This window comes from Nannospalax galili, unplaced genomic scaffold (assembly GCF_000622305.1).
Source record: "Nannospalax galili isolate Female #2095 unplaced genomic scaffold, S.galili_v1.0 scaffold525, whole genome shotgun sequence".
Taxonomy (NCBI): domain Eukaryota; kingdom Metazoa; phylum Chordata; class Mammalia; order Rodentia; family Spalacidae; genus Nannospalax; species Nannospalax galili.
Genome location: NW_008353937.1, coordinates 1,442,802 through 1,456,005, shown reverse-complemented (window position 1 = coordinate 1,456,005; position 13,204 = coordinate 1,442,802). Strand labels below are relative to the sequence as shown.

Sequence of the window (13,204 nt, the reverse complement as noted above, 5' to 3'; positions counted from 1 at the left end):
GGGAAACCTCCAGAACAGAGTGTGCCCAGGACAAACCCCACAACCTCCGCCTCAGCTCAACTGTGCAGCCGTGTGCACACAGCCCTTCCTCTCTGAGCAGTAGCCTCCAGGTGACATGTCCAGGTGTCCAGGCAAGCCCTAGGTTTTAGGCTGTCATGTCACCTCCATGCCAGGCATGTTGCCCAGCACCAGTGGGCAGGCACTTGGTAAGAGTCTGACAGGAGAATAACAGGCTATCTAATTCCTTGGGAAAAATGACGGCATGACTAGTTCATTGTTTGCTAAACACAATGATCTGAAAAGCAAGGAAATCGAGATTTGCCTCTCAAACAGCAGTGTACAAACTGCCTTCTAGCCACCGGTCACAACTCAGGAGCTTCTTGCCCCTTTGTGTGCACACACACCCTGTCCTTCAGAGGACCACAGCCTTGTTTGCACGTGGGGAAGCCTAGATCAGGTAGGTGATTTTGTACCAGAACTCCCAGGAGAGTTTGCCCATCGGCCTAGCTCCCTTTACCAGACAAGTGCAGGTCCTAGGGCTCTCCATCTGCCATGGGCTCTCTTGCATCTTTCTTGGGTCTCTGATCTGTGGGATGCCTCCTTGAAATTTGTTATTGTGGTAAAACATATGTGAAAGTTACATTCTAAGCAGTCAGCATTTGGCACACTTCCAAACTGCCCCCATTAAACAAACTCCACTCCCGCCCACAACACCCACTATCTGCCTTCTATAGGCTGGATTCTTCCTCATGCACTGTGTCCTTCTGTGCCTAGCAATGTCACCAGCAGACTGTCCTGGTTCACCCATTGGTGGGCACCACTGCAGCCTCACCACAGCATCCCTCTGCAATGAGGGACCCCAAGACAAAAAGTAAGGCGTCTCTGAGTGTCTATGTGCTACTCTTCCAGCCAAGGAGGCTCCTGGACAGAGCTAGCTCCAGGGCTCTGACTTTTCTTAGGTGGAAGTCCTGTTTGGCTCAGTGGTAGAGTGCTTGCCCAATACACAGGAGGCCTTGGGTTCTGACCCTAGGTCTCCCTCTTATCTTCTGCTGGCTGGTGCTACAGACCTGAGCCTTCTGTGTGTGTGTGGGGGGGGGGGGCGGTGTTCAGGAGCCAAACTCCAGGCCTCAGGTATCCTATATATGACCCTGACACTGACTTACATCCACAGCCCCACAGCCCTGGGGCATTCAGGGGAAAACAAACTAAAGGTCTGCTACCCTTGAGTACCAAGGGTCACAAAGGGAGCACCTAAGTATCACGTGCATCTGAGTGGCAGGAAGGCCCACCGACCCTGTAAGGGAGTCACAACCGCACTGCATCAGCAGGCTGAGTGTCTACATGAGTGTGCATCTCCATGTGTACACATCTGTTACAGAGACACATGTGCACAGGGTTGCCTACGGTGGAAGGCTGCCTCTCAAGTCTCACCAAAGGCTCACCATGTTTGTACAATTCAACAGGAAAACGAGAGTGAGCTTCACAGGAAGGTGTACAGCTTGGGGACAGTGTGCAGGCTCTCAAGGGCTGGGCTCAAGTGGCAGCCAGGGACAGAGCCACCCTGCTGACAACTTGGTGCCAGCCGCTGCAGCTGCTGCAGGCACCTTGGTCCTGCACCTGGCCTCCAATGGCCACGCCTTCCACAGGTCTGTTAATGGAGAGTAACAGGCACTGAGGTCATTTTCATCTTCTGTGAGTCTTCTGTAAGGCGGACTCTTAAAAGGGCAGGCTTTTCCCACCAGACAAGAGGCGAGCTTCAAGTTAGAGTCGACCGCACCCTAGAAACACCAGTTCCCTGGGAGCTACCCGGGAGGGTAGTCACAGGGTGACATCCATCCACCTTGGTGTTCTTTCCTACCCCTGAAAGCGGGAGGCAGTAAATGTGCCTCTCCTGTCAATCTGCAGACCATACTCTTCATTCCTGGTACGACTTCCAGACCAGCTCCAAAGAGAGAGCAGGTGATCCCATGCCAGTCCCCCTCTCCTTCGTGAGTCAAGGCCAAAGGCCACAACAAAAGGCGCCCTTTTCTGTTATCTGATCCTGCCCCCCCCCACCTCCCCCAGTGTACTTCCTGAGCCAAGAGGGAAACAATAAATGGCTTGGTGTTCTTTCCTACCCCTGAAAGCGGGAGGCAGTAAATGTGCCTCTCCTGTCAATCTGCAGACCATACTCTTCATTCCTGGTACGACTTCCAGACCAGCTCCAAAGAGAGAGCAGGTGATCCCATGCCAGTCCCCCTCTCCTTCGTGAGTCAAGGCCAAAGGCCACAACAAAAGGCGCCCTTTTCTGTTATCTGATCCTGCCCCCCCCACCTCCCCCAGTGTACTTCCTGAGCCAAGAGGGAAACAATAAATGGGCGCAGGAGACTGGACTCCCCCTTCGGAAGGGAAAAAGGCAACATGGGAATAGCACAGGAGGGCACCCAACAAGGCCGGGCTGGCCCTTTAGAAGGGCCGTTTCCCATAAGCTGCCAAGCAGTCGGCTTCTGAACCTGCTTTTCAAAAATGCTGATACACTCATATTTGGCCCTGACCGGAGACACTGGTCATCTATGTGATGTGATCTATGAATGCGGGGTGTCAGGCAAGTGTGTGCTCTCAAGACTGCCAGACTCCAGCTGACTTCATGTCACTCGGGCTTTCTGCTCTCATGTACAACTGGTTTCACGTGCTTTCCAAGAGTCACTTTGAGTCCAGGTGTGGTGGCACACACTTGTAATCCCTGTACTCAGAAGGCAGGGCCAAGTTCAAGGCCAGCATGGTCTATGTGCTGAGTTCCAGGTCAGCAGGACTACATAATGAGACTCTGTCTCAAAAACGCACAAAAGGGCTGGTGAGACGGCTCAGTGGGCAAAAGCCTGTGACACGCAAACCTGACAACCAAGTATAATTTCTGGACCCTATGATGGAAGGAGAGAATTGATTCCCTAAAACTCTTACCTTCACACACGCATTGCGGCAGCACACACATATCCCCACACAATAAATGAAATTAAAAAAATTAAAAATACTTAGAAAAAATCCAACAAAACCAAGAGCCACTTTGGGGACAAGACAAGGCACCGAGACGCTTACCTAGCTCGTGACCCTCAGAGGAAGGTGGGGACGACCTCACTGAGCGCACAGAGCTTCTGAACACTGAATGGGATGAAAACAGCACACAGAGATGGGGTTATTTTAAAAGCGTCATCCCTTGAGAGGGGGCTTGGAAAAGGTAGGTGAGGCTAGGCCTGCCTCAAGGACAACGGTGCCCGGAGCCCTCCAGTGTCACGAAATGTCTCACCCCCTTTGCGGTTAGCCAGGTCCCTGGCATCTGAGCCCTGTGCCTGCCCACCACAGCATACCTACCTACCTCCTCTGCATCAAGGACTTCCTCCCAGACCCAGGAATGCAGAATAGCCCATCCAGCACCAGGCTGGCACTAGGAGTCAAGGGCTCCCTCAGAAAAGCAGGTGACTGACTGGATGCCAGTCCCAAGCTGAGTGTAACAGGGACAGCTTTCCTGTTCAGCTTCCTGAGAATAGGAGACATCACTACAGGGAGAGCAGAGCTGTGTGGCTTTCAGGGCTCAGGGTGGGTAGGCAGAACCCAACTTCTGCTCCAGGGTCAAAGGCAAAAGAGCTGAGGTGCAAGGCCTGGTGGCCAGGCCCGTAACTTAGTTGTCTAGAAGTCAGAGGCAGGAAGATATCAAGCCGAAGACCTACCAACATTTCAGTGGGAGCTCAGGGCCAGCCTGGAAAACTGAGACCCTCTGGAAATGAAAAAAAAAAACATACAAGAGAGAAAGAGAGCTAGGGGCGCACCTCAGCAGTAGGGCACTTGTTCAGCACGGTTCGATCCCCAATGCCACACACACATACAGATCATGCTACGGAGTGGGTATGGTGCTACATACCTGTAATCCCAGCACTTAGGAATCTGAAGCAGAAGGATCTAGAGCTCCAGGCCGCCTGGGCTAAAGAGACCCTGTCTCTAAATAAAAGGCTCCAGTGTCAGCAGTTAAGAACAAGGATGAGCTCTCTACACACTCCTGCACTGCCAGGGGCTGGGCACATGGGTTGGGACAGGAACCAGAGGTTCTCATGAGAAAACCTATCAGCTTTGGCCTGTCACTTGCTTGAGCTATATGGTACAGTGACAGAGAATCAGGGCAGTGAGCTCAGAGTTAAACAGCCGTGGCCTCGCTCAATCTGCAGCCCTCCAGTCGCCCTTCCTGGGTTTCACTTTCCTGACACTTAAGCAAAATGTCCTGGGCCTGTGGCTGGGATCCCAGGTGAGGACAGAGGCAGGAGAAAGGGCAAGGACAGCAATCACGGCAAGGGACTCACATCATGCCAGACTTGGTTTAAGCACTTCAGATGTGTCAACTTGGTGTTTTCAGAAGAGAGATGTGGGTACCCACGGAGGTAGTTAAGCAATGGATGAAGGAGGTCTTAGGCTTCTCCAAGTGAGCTTTGCTTGAGGGAAACCAAACCTTCCAACACTACTGCAGAGACATGGAAATCTGCAAATCCATTTGAGCAAATAATGGAAATGACAGGGAATCTAGAAGGGGCCTTGAGTTGTTACCATAAAGGAAAATGCTGTGTGATTCATCACAGAAGGAAGGGTGGCTGGCTGGCCACACCACCCTCTGTCCAGACCAAGCTTCCCGAGCCTCCTCTACTACAGGCCTTCCCTGAAGGCTGACATGGGGAAACCCCCATACAGTCAGGCTCAGTACAGTCAGCCATTACCACCATCCAGGGCACAGGACATTGAGGGCAACAGCTTAGAGGACACCGGCTTGAGAAACCCTCGTTGATCCTAGCCCCTGTGGAAGTGCAAGGAGCTGTCAGAAGGCAGAGAAAACACAGGCACCAGAGTGACTAGGGAGCTAGCCTGCCACACAGCTAGTGATGGTCACAGCGACCTCTGACAAGTCCCAAGGTAGCAAGCTACAGATTCCTCTCCATGGAGCGCTCCGGCCTGTCTGCCCCCACAAGAAGGTTCGCCTAGCAGCTAGGCCAGTGACATTTTAAAAACAAAAGACAACTCCCTGCCCTGGGTAAGTATACTTGCAGGACAACACCAGGGCACCTTAGAACTGCCGAAGCTCAGCCCCGCACACTTTGGCTTATTGGGCTGTTCCTGGACCGGGCCCACCTCATCTGCTTACTTCCAAGGGTGTGGTGTGAGCTAGTGCTTTGCTCACAGGTCTCTGCCTGCTGCCCTCCCACCGGGAAGTTTCCTATGGGAAACTGAGCTGAAGACAAACGACAAACTTCCTACTGCCCCTACTTTGTTGTTATTTTGAGACAGGGTCTCACTGTAGCCCCACATGGCCTGGAATTCCATAGGTAGACCAGGCTGGCCTTGATCTGACACAGATCCATCTGCCTCTGCCTTCCAAATAATGGGATTAAAGGCGTGCCAAACATGCCGGTCCCTACCCCCCCCAACTTTTTTTTTTTTTTTTTTTTTTGAGACAGAGTCCCCCTGTAGCCCTAGCTGTCCTGGATTCACTATAGAGACCAGGCTGGCCTTGAACTCACAGAGATCCGCCTGCCTCTGCCTCCCAAATGCTGGGATTAAAGGCGTGCACCACCATGCCCAGCTTCTTTTATTTATTTTAAAAATATTTTACTTATATTTATTTTGTGTGCACAAGCGTATTGCCTGCATGTAGATAGGTGAGCCTGTGTCATGCAATGTCTACGGAGGTCAAAAGAAAGTGCTGGATCCCCTGGAGTTACAGATGGTTGTGAGCTGCCATGTGTGTGCTGGGAATTGAATGCTGGTCTTCTGCAAGAGCAGTCAGTGCTCTTAACTGCTGAGCCATCTCTCCAGCTCCCTTATTAATTTTTTAAAATATTGCCGGGTGTGGTGGCACACACCTTTAATCCCAGCACTCGGGAGGCAGAGGTAGGTGGATCTCTGTGAGTTCAAGGCCAGCCTGGTCTCTATAGTGAATCCAGGACAGCTGGGGCTACAGGGAGACCCTGTCTCAAAAAGACCAAAAAAAAAAAAATCTTATTATGTTTTTGTGTATGAGCATGTTGTCTGCATGTGTGTAAGTGCACCTATGTCCTGCAATGCCCTTGGAGGTCAGAAGAGGGAACTGGATTCTCCTGGAACTGGAGTTATGGATGACTGTTAGCCACCACGTGGGTGCTGGGAATCAAACTCGGGTCCTCTGCAAGAGGCTGAGCCATCTCTCCAGCCCCTCACAAGCTCTTGACTTGCTGGCTCCCAGGTGGCGCTCTCCCTCCTTCTTGCCATGAGTTTCTCCAAGAAGGCAGCTCGATTCATGGAACTGTGTGAGCCAGGAAGGCCTACACAGAGAGCACAGAACCCTAGCAAGACAGAATCACTGAGGGGGGGTGGCACAGGCCCATAATCCCAGCTGCTTAGGAGGCTGAGGCAGAACTGAAATTTAAAGGCCTTCCTGGACTACACAGTGAGTTTAAGGCCAGTCTAGCAACTAAGACCCTGCCTCAAAAACGAACAAACAAAAACACAAAATAAAATAAAAACAAAATAAAACAAAAAATAAAAACCAGAGCTGGTTTGCAGCTCAGTGGCATAGCACCTGCCATACATATATGAACCTAACCACAGAAGTGACACCCTCTAAGGTTGCTCTGGCGTATTGATTAGCACCGGTTACTTAGAGAACTACACAAGACCATAGTAACCAAGAAGTCAACACCACTGGGCACCTCAGAGGCTGCTGACCACAGTGGGCAGCTCAAGGGTCCCCTGGATTCCATTTAGGGTCGGTCCTCCCTGGTGCTTCCGTGTAACAGAAGACAGGCGTGGTGATATACACCTGTCATCCTAGCACCTGGGAGGTGGGGGCAGGAGGGTCAGGAGCTCAAGATCATCCTCAGCTACATAGACTTTGAAGTCAGCCTGGGTACCATGAGACCCTCTCTCAAAAATAAAAGACAAAATCTAAAAAACAAACAAAATAAAATTAATATACGTTAAAATATTTATAATCCTTAATTATCTAAAATTGCTCAATGAATTTCATACAACAAAACTCAAAACCTAACAACCGAAAGTGTCGAAGGCTATGGAGACAGGACGCCACTCATAAAGTGACGGTTGCAAGCAGCTGAGATCTTGTCAGCAACAACATACCGAACGCACCACGAAGCCAAGCATAGGAGTAACGTTCCCAGACAGCTGCTCTCTGCAGCCTGCAGCTGAGTCATGTCTCTGTTACCGTAAGGGAAGAGGCAGGCCAGCACTGAAGGCCATGCTGGTCCGACTTGCTCTGCACCTTTGGAGGAGGTTGTATGCTTCGACAGGACAACCAAACACCAGGTAAGCCTGACACCCACCTCCCAACTTCATCCTCACTGGGCTAGCCACTGAAGGACCTTCCTCTCTCCTCGAGGCCCTCCGACCCGATAGCCACCTTTCCCCTAAGAGTGCATGTCCTCTCCAAGAGGGTTTGCATTTCTTTCTCCCATGGGCACTCTCAAAATGTCCTGCATGTGTGCACATGTGTATGGTGTGTGTTATATAGGGCCACTCAGAGTATGTGTGTGGTCATTCTGTGTGTGTGTGTGTGTGTGTGTGTGTGTGTGTGAGAGAGAGAGAGAGAGAGAGAGAGAGAGAGAGATCACTCAGAGTGTGTGTGAGGGTCACTGTATGTGTGTTCACTCATCCCACAGATGTGCTGGCTATCGACCCTAAGGCCCCCACAACAGCACCCAGGGATGAGAAGCTCAAGTGCTGAACAGGAGAGAGCGGCTGTGTGAGCATGCTCAACGACTCCGACCCTCAGAAGATCCTGGTGCGTCCGGCCTGAGCCCTTCAGCCAGCTGGTGAGACTTCTGAGAACGGGGGCTTTGGCAGTGAGAGGTGGAGGTGAACGCAGAAGAACGAGTCTCAAAGGGGAGCGGCTAGGAGCCATCCTGACACCTCAGCAATGAGGGCACACAAGGTATGTGACCAAGGTAGGCCACGGGGACGTTGGCGACGTCTCGGAACCTGTGTGCTCTGGGGCTGGAGCCGCTGCAGACACTGTGGATGTGTTGGACGAAGTGAGAGCAATATCCCCATGGGCTGCGACCCACAACCCCGTACCGAGTGGCCCACCTCCCAGTGAGTGCGGTGGCTGGCTCTCATCCTGCAAGGATGTTGCGTACGCTGTGGCAAGAGACACTAAAACAACCAGAGCAGATAGATTTTTAAAATAATGATCCTGGGGGCTGGAAAGTTGGCTCAGCGGTTAAGAGCACTGGCTGCTCTTGCAGAAGACTCAGGTTCAATTTTCAACATGGTGGCTAACAACTGTCCGTAACTTCAGTTCCAGGGGATCCCATACCTTCTGACCTCTGCAGGCATTGCATGGCACAGATGCACTTACATACATGCAGGCAATATACTCATATACATAAAATAAAAATAATATTAAAAAAATAATGATCCTGTTTACATGGAATTCTAGAACAAAACTGATGCCTTCAAATTGCTTGGCCCCTTTGTTTAGTTCTTTTATGGCACTTAACAGCCATAAATTTAGTAGGTTTTTTTTGGTCTTTTTGAAACAGGGTCTCCTGTAGTCCCAGCTGTCCTTGAACTCATTGAGATCCACCTGCGTTGCCTCCCGAGTGCTGGGGTTAAAGGCCTGTGCCACTACGCCCCGCTCACAAATTTAGTTTTAAAAACTTCTTGAGTCTACAGAGAAAACTAAACATTCTGACAAAACTTTGAGGGCCAAACCTACTCTAAGTGGCAACCTGGAGGGATCTGGCATTCCCACACCCTGGGCTCTGTCATGCCAACCTGAGTGTATCTATGAATGGAGGTATTTTCAGATACCCAAAACCACAGCACATTCAGATAAAGTCAACAATGACTATGAGGGGCAAGGAGCAGCACTGGGCATGCTCTAAGCACGTGCCTGCTGACACACCACAGCCTTCAGCCTCCACAGCCAATGTGCCCAACATGGCCAAACCCAGTCAACACCCAGCTTGCCCAAGCACCCTGCCACCAGGACCTGCAATGCAATGTCCACACCAGAGGAATGAGCTCCTGAGCAAGGCTGACAGGAAGGGTCTGTCATAGAACTGAAGGGAACAGAAGACAAGGACTCCCATCAGGGCTGCTCAGACCCCCAGTTCTACCACCTGTGGCCACAGCTGAGCGCTCAGCTGTAGCTACCCCACTTCAGCTGCACTTACCTAACTGTAACAGTACCGGCGTGACCAACGCCGTTTCCATGGCATAACAGAACTCCCTGCCGAACATCACTGCCCCGTGCATGACCCATAAGCGAGTGGGGATTCTGTCTATGGATCCCTCGCTGATGGTTTCCTCATGGGTCTCAGCCTCTGGGTCTCTGGGTTTCTGGGGGTCCGGCAGGGACACGGGTAGCTCTTGGACTTGCATAGATTCTGAGTCGGCATTCTGCGGAGCCATTTTCATTACCACCAAAAAAATATATATGTATATATATAATATATATTTATTCTATCTATATAAATAATACCATCATATCTCTTCAGTGATAAATTAAGATGTCTTCTCTTTCTGTTGCAGGTGCATTCCTCGGCAAATAACAATTGTATTCCTCTTTGTACAAACAGGCGTCTCAACTTCTCGCACGAGACGTGCAGCAACACAGAAGATTTTTGGTTGGACTGTAAACATATGGCTTGCTGGCTCACTGTGAGTTAGAGTTAAAAATCCATAAGGGCCACTCAGTTAGTACCAGTTTCATCATCGTGACTGTGGAAGCACCGCGGTCACTTCTCTTGCTACAGAGAGGTGGGGAGCTGACACACACAGGCGGTCTTCTGTGAATCCCCATCGAGCGGCTGGAGGGTCTGCAAGAGAGCAAAGGCGAGCTGCAGTCAGGGGAGGCCTCTGTGCCCACCACAGCAGCCAGGTGGCCCCCAGAACCCTGCTCCTTACCAACAACACTGGACACTAGACTAGTTCCTGGGGAATGACCCCAGAGACAGTGGGCAGAAACAAAGAAAAAAAGAATGCTCATTCTTTCACCAGCGTTCACAGCATCACCTCTGGGCAGGGAGGGGTCACCGTTGACAACCACAGAATTCCTAAGCACTACCTGGAAATGTAAAGGGCAAAGCAGGGACTTGACTCCCACTGCCCATCAGGCAAATCAAATCCATCCTGAGGCTGGGTCCTTGTCAGCAGCTCAGGAAGTGGTCCTTGACATGTCCAGGTTGGACAACCCAGTGATAATCAAATATCAGCTAGACAGTGGTATACATACTGCCAAACTCTGTAACTTTAGGGTCCAGAGACTCCCTACCTAGGTGTGCCATTGCTGGCACTGTGGAACCACAGCCCAATCCTAAAATGTCTGCTACATCCCAATTCCTGTGACCAGCTTGCGACTTGTCTCTACCTAGACATGATGTATAGATGTGTAAAGGATTCAGGTATCAGGTGTGATCCCAGTACCAGGGAGGCAGAGGCAGGTGGATCTTGAGCTGGAAACTAACCTGGGCTACACAGCAAAATCTTGACTCAAAGATGTACACACTTTACCAACTCCTACCCCAAGTGTTGATTGCATTGTTTCCTCTTGTGCTTAATTCAATCTCATGTGTTTACTTCATCAAAAATGTATAGTAGAGAGAGAGAGAGAGAGAGAGAGAGAGAGAGAGAGAGAGATATTAGCTGTTTGAATAAAAAGCAAGGTGGGAACACATCCATGTTCTTTGGGAAGTGGCCTCCAAACTCTGAAATGCTACAAAAACGTCCCCAAGTCACTCAGGATGGCGCTCCCATTGGATATCAAGGTAGACCTGTAGGCTGATGCTCATCAAGCATGCCCACTGACTATTTGGATAAAAGTCTCCCTAGTAATATCTACTCAACCAGCAACGGCCTAACTAGCCCCGCTCAGGAGTCCCCGCAGGGCAGAACTAGGGCTAGCAAAGCCATGGTGGCCCCAATGGGAGCAGGGTTTCCCAGATGCTTGCCTTGGCTGGCTTGCTCCTCCCACCCTGACTTGCTCAGGAACGGGAGGTTCAGCCTCTCAGCCACACACTGGCTTCTGTGTTCCCACCTTCACCGCGGCCCTCACCTGAGATGCTCATTCATCAATATTCTCTACATATGAACCTCAGTCACTGCGGGTCACCCCTGCTTACACTCCTCTCTCCACAGACCTTATCAGGACCCACTTCGGACAGTGAGAGTAGCCCAGCGCCCAGCTCAGGCAGATTTCTGCTCTTGACCTACCTCATCCTCTCCTTTGTCCTTCTCGACAGACCATCATGACTTTTCCTTCTAAGCTTGCCAGTCTAACATCAATACAGGGCCTGTGATTTCACTGCCTGCGCCCACCATGACAGGCAGGGCATGTGTCCGTGCAGGTCTGTGAAGCTGCAACAGGCCAGCTGGACATCAGGCAGGAATAACAGCTCTTATTTTGCAAGTGGTCCTAACAACTTCATTATGGGCATTAACCCCTTCGGTTCTGCTCAGGGCCTCTGCCCCACTGCTGTCCATCCTCAGAGACACACACCTGAGATGAGGCACAAAGACTTGCTCCAGAGCCGCTGCAGCAACTCTAGAAATGAGGCATCGTGGCCCCTGTAATACCAGAACTTGCAGGTAGAGGCAGGAAGACCAGGAGTTCAAGGTCATCCTCAGATATACAGCACGTAAAGCTTGGGCTACATGTGATCCCCTCAAAAAACAAAAACAATTAAAAAAGAAAATAAGATAAACTAAACCCCTCCCTCCCTCCCACGCACACGCGCGTGGGAACACAGAGTCACTCTCTAAGGTAGTGGTTCTCAACCAGGGATGATTCCAATCATTATAACAGCAGCAGGGGTGGACTGGTCAGGAACACTGCCCATACCCTCTAGTATATACTACAGGTCCCCCAGCCGTCAGTCCCAAGGCTGGGGAACGCTGTTTGAAGGGTTTCAATAAAATGTCCAAGCCTGGGCCAGCGAAAGCACTCAGAATGTAAACTCTTGGAGCCTGCCTTCAATCCCTGGGAGACAACCGACTCCACAAACATACATACAAATTAATGAAAGTGTAATTAAAAGGTTTTTTAAATGACTGAGCCCTTATCATATCTGAATCGACTCCAGACGGGCTTCCCTTTAAAGACAGGATGACAAATACTTCAAGCCTTGTGGCCACATACAGCTTCTACTGTGTGTGCTCCTATTTAGTTGTTTTGGGGTTTTTTTTTTGTTGTTGTTTTTTTTTTGAGAGCAGGTCTCCCTGAAGCCCCAACTGGCCTGGAACTCACTATGTAGACCAGGCTGGCCTTGAACTCACAGAGGGTTGGCTCAAAGGCATGTGTTACCACACCCAGTGTATTTGTTTAACAATGTGTTAAAATTAATATCCAGCTGACCAAGCCAGCAGACCCAGTACTCTAAGCTGGACCCGGTGACTGGGTCACAGGGTACTGACTTCTGCCCTGGAGGAGAGTCAGTAAGTCTTAGGGGTCTCACAACTCTCACTGGATCTGACCTCATTGCTGTTACCTACTCTTGTCATAGGTTTCACAGAGCAGAGCTGGGAACCACATGCCGCATGCTGGCCTGAGGAAGGCTAAGAGCAGACCTTTGCAGCATGCCTACTTCTCCTCAGGCAATGTTTCCTAGCAGTTTACTGGGAAGAGAGATTGGGTAAGAACGGCTGGTGCCCAGCACAGCACAGCATAGTGGTCTCATGCAGGTGCATGGCCTCTAGTCATGGCTGGCACAAGCCTGTGGAACTGGCTGCAGACACCTCCATTTCACCCAGGCTCAAGCATGCAGGGAGCACAGTATGTACTATGGAGTACGAGAGGAAACAGACATCACATAAGGGTGGGACCTGGGGTATTTGGGGTCCCTCTACCCAGTGGTTTACAACTGATACAAGGTCAGGATTCAGCTGACACAGTGTTCTGATGTGGCCCCAGGCCCCAGGCAGTCTTAACAGCACCCACAGTCTCAGAGGGGGGCAACCTGAAGGGTGTAGCACCTATCTCCAGAGCCCAACCTGGACAGTGTTATCATCTGTGAGGGGACTCAGTCCAGTCCAGCTCTGGGATGAGGGAAACTCTACTGTAGCCGCTCGAACTCCCCAGGGCTCAGACCACATGGCCACACTCTGCACCTCCTGCCTCTCCCCACCTTCTCAAACCACACCAGCCTTTCTAGATTCTTTGCTCTTCAGGACAGTGAGCCCTGTTCCTGCCAACACC

At 50.9% G+C, this 13,204-nt stretch overlaps 1 protein-coding gene across 2 annotated transcripts in view; it reads right to left on the bottom strand.

The window, feature by feature from the left end:
- Window positions 1-13,204, bottom strand: part of Slc45a4 (solute carrier family 45 member 4) — a 69,996-nt gene that overhangs the window by 20,446 nt on the left and 36,346 nt on the right. Inside the window, exon 2 of one of the 2 annotated variants that reach the window (XM_008851049.3) lies at window positions 9,186-9,830. In XM_008851049.3, coding sequence (XP_008849271.1) covers window positions 9,186-9,429 — 244 coding nt within the window. In that variant the 5' untranslated portion in view covers window positions 9,430-9,830. Of the gene's footprint in view, window positions 1-9,185; window positions 9,831-13,204 lie in introns of those variants that run through there. The other variant, XM_017802701.2, reaches the window with a different exon arrangement.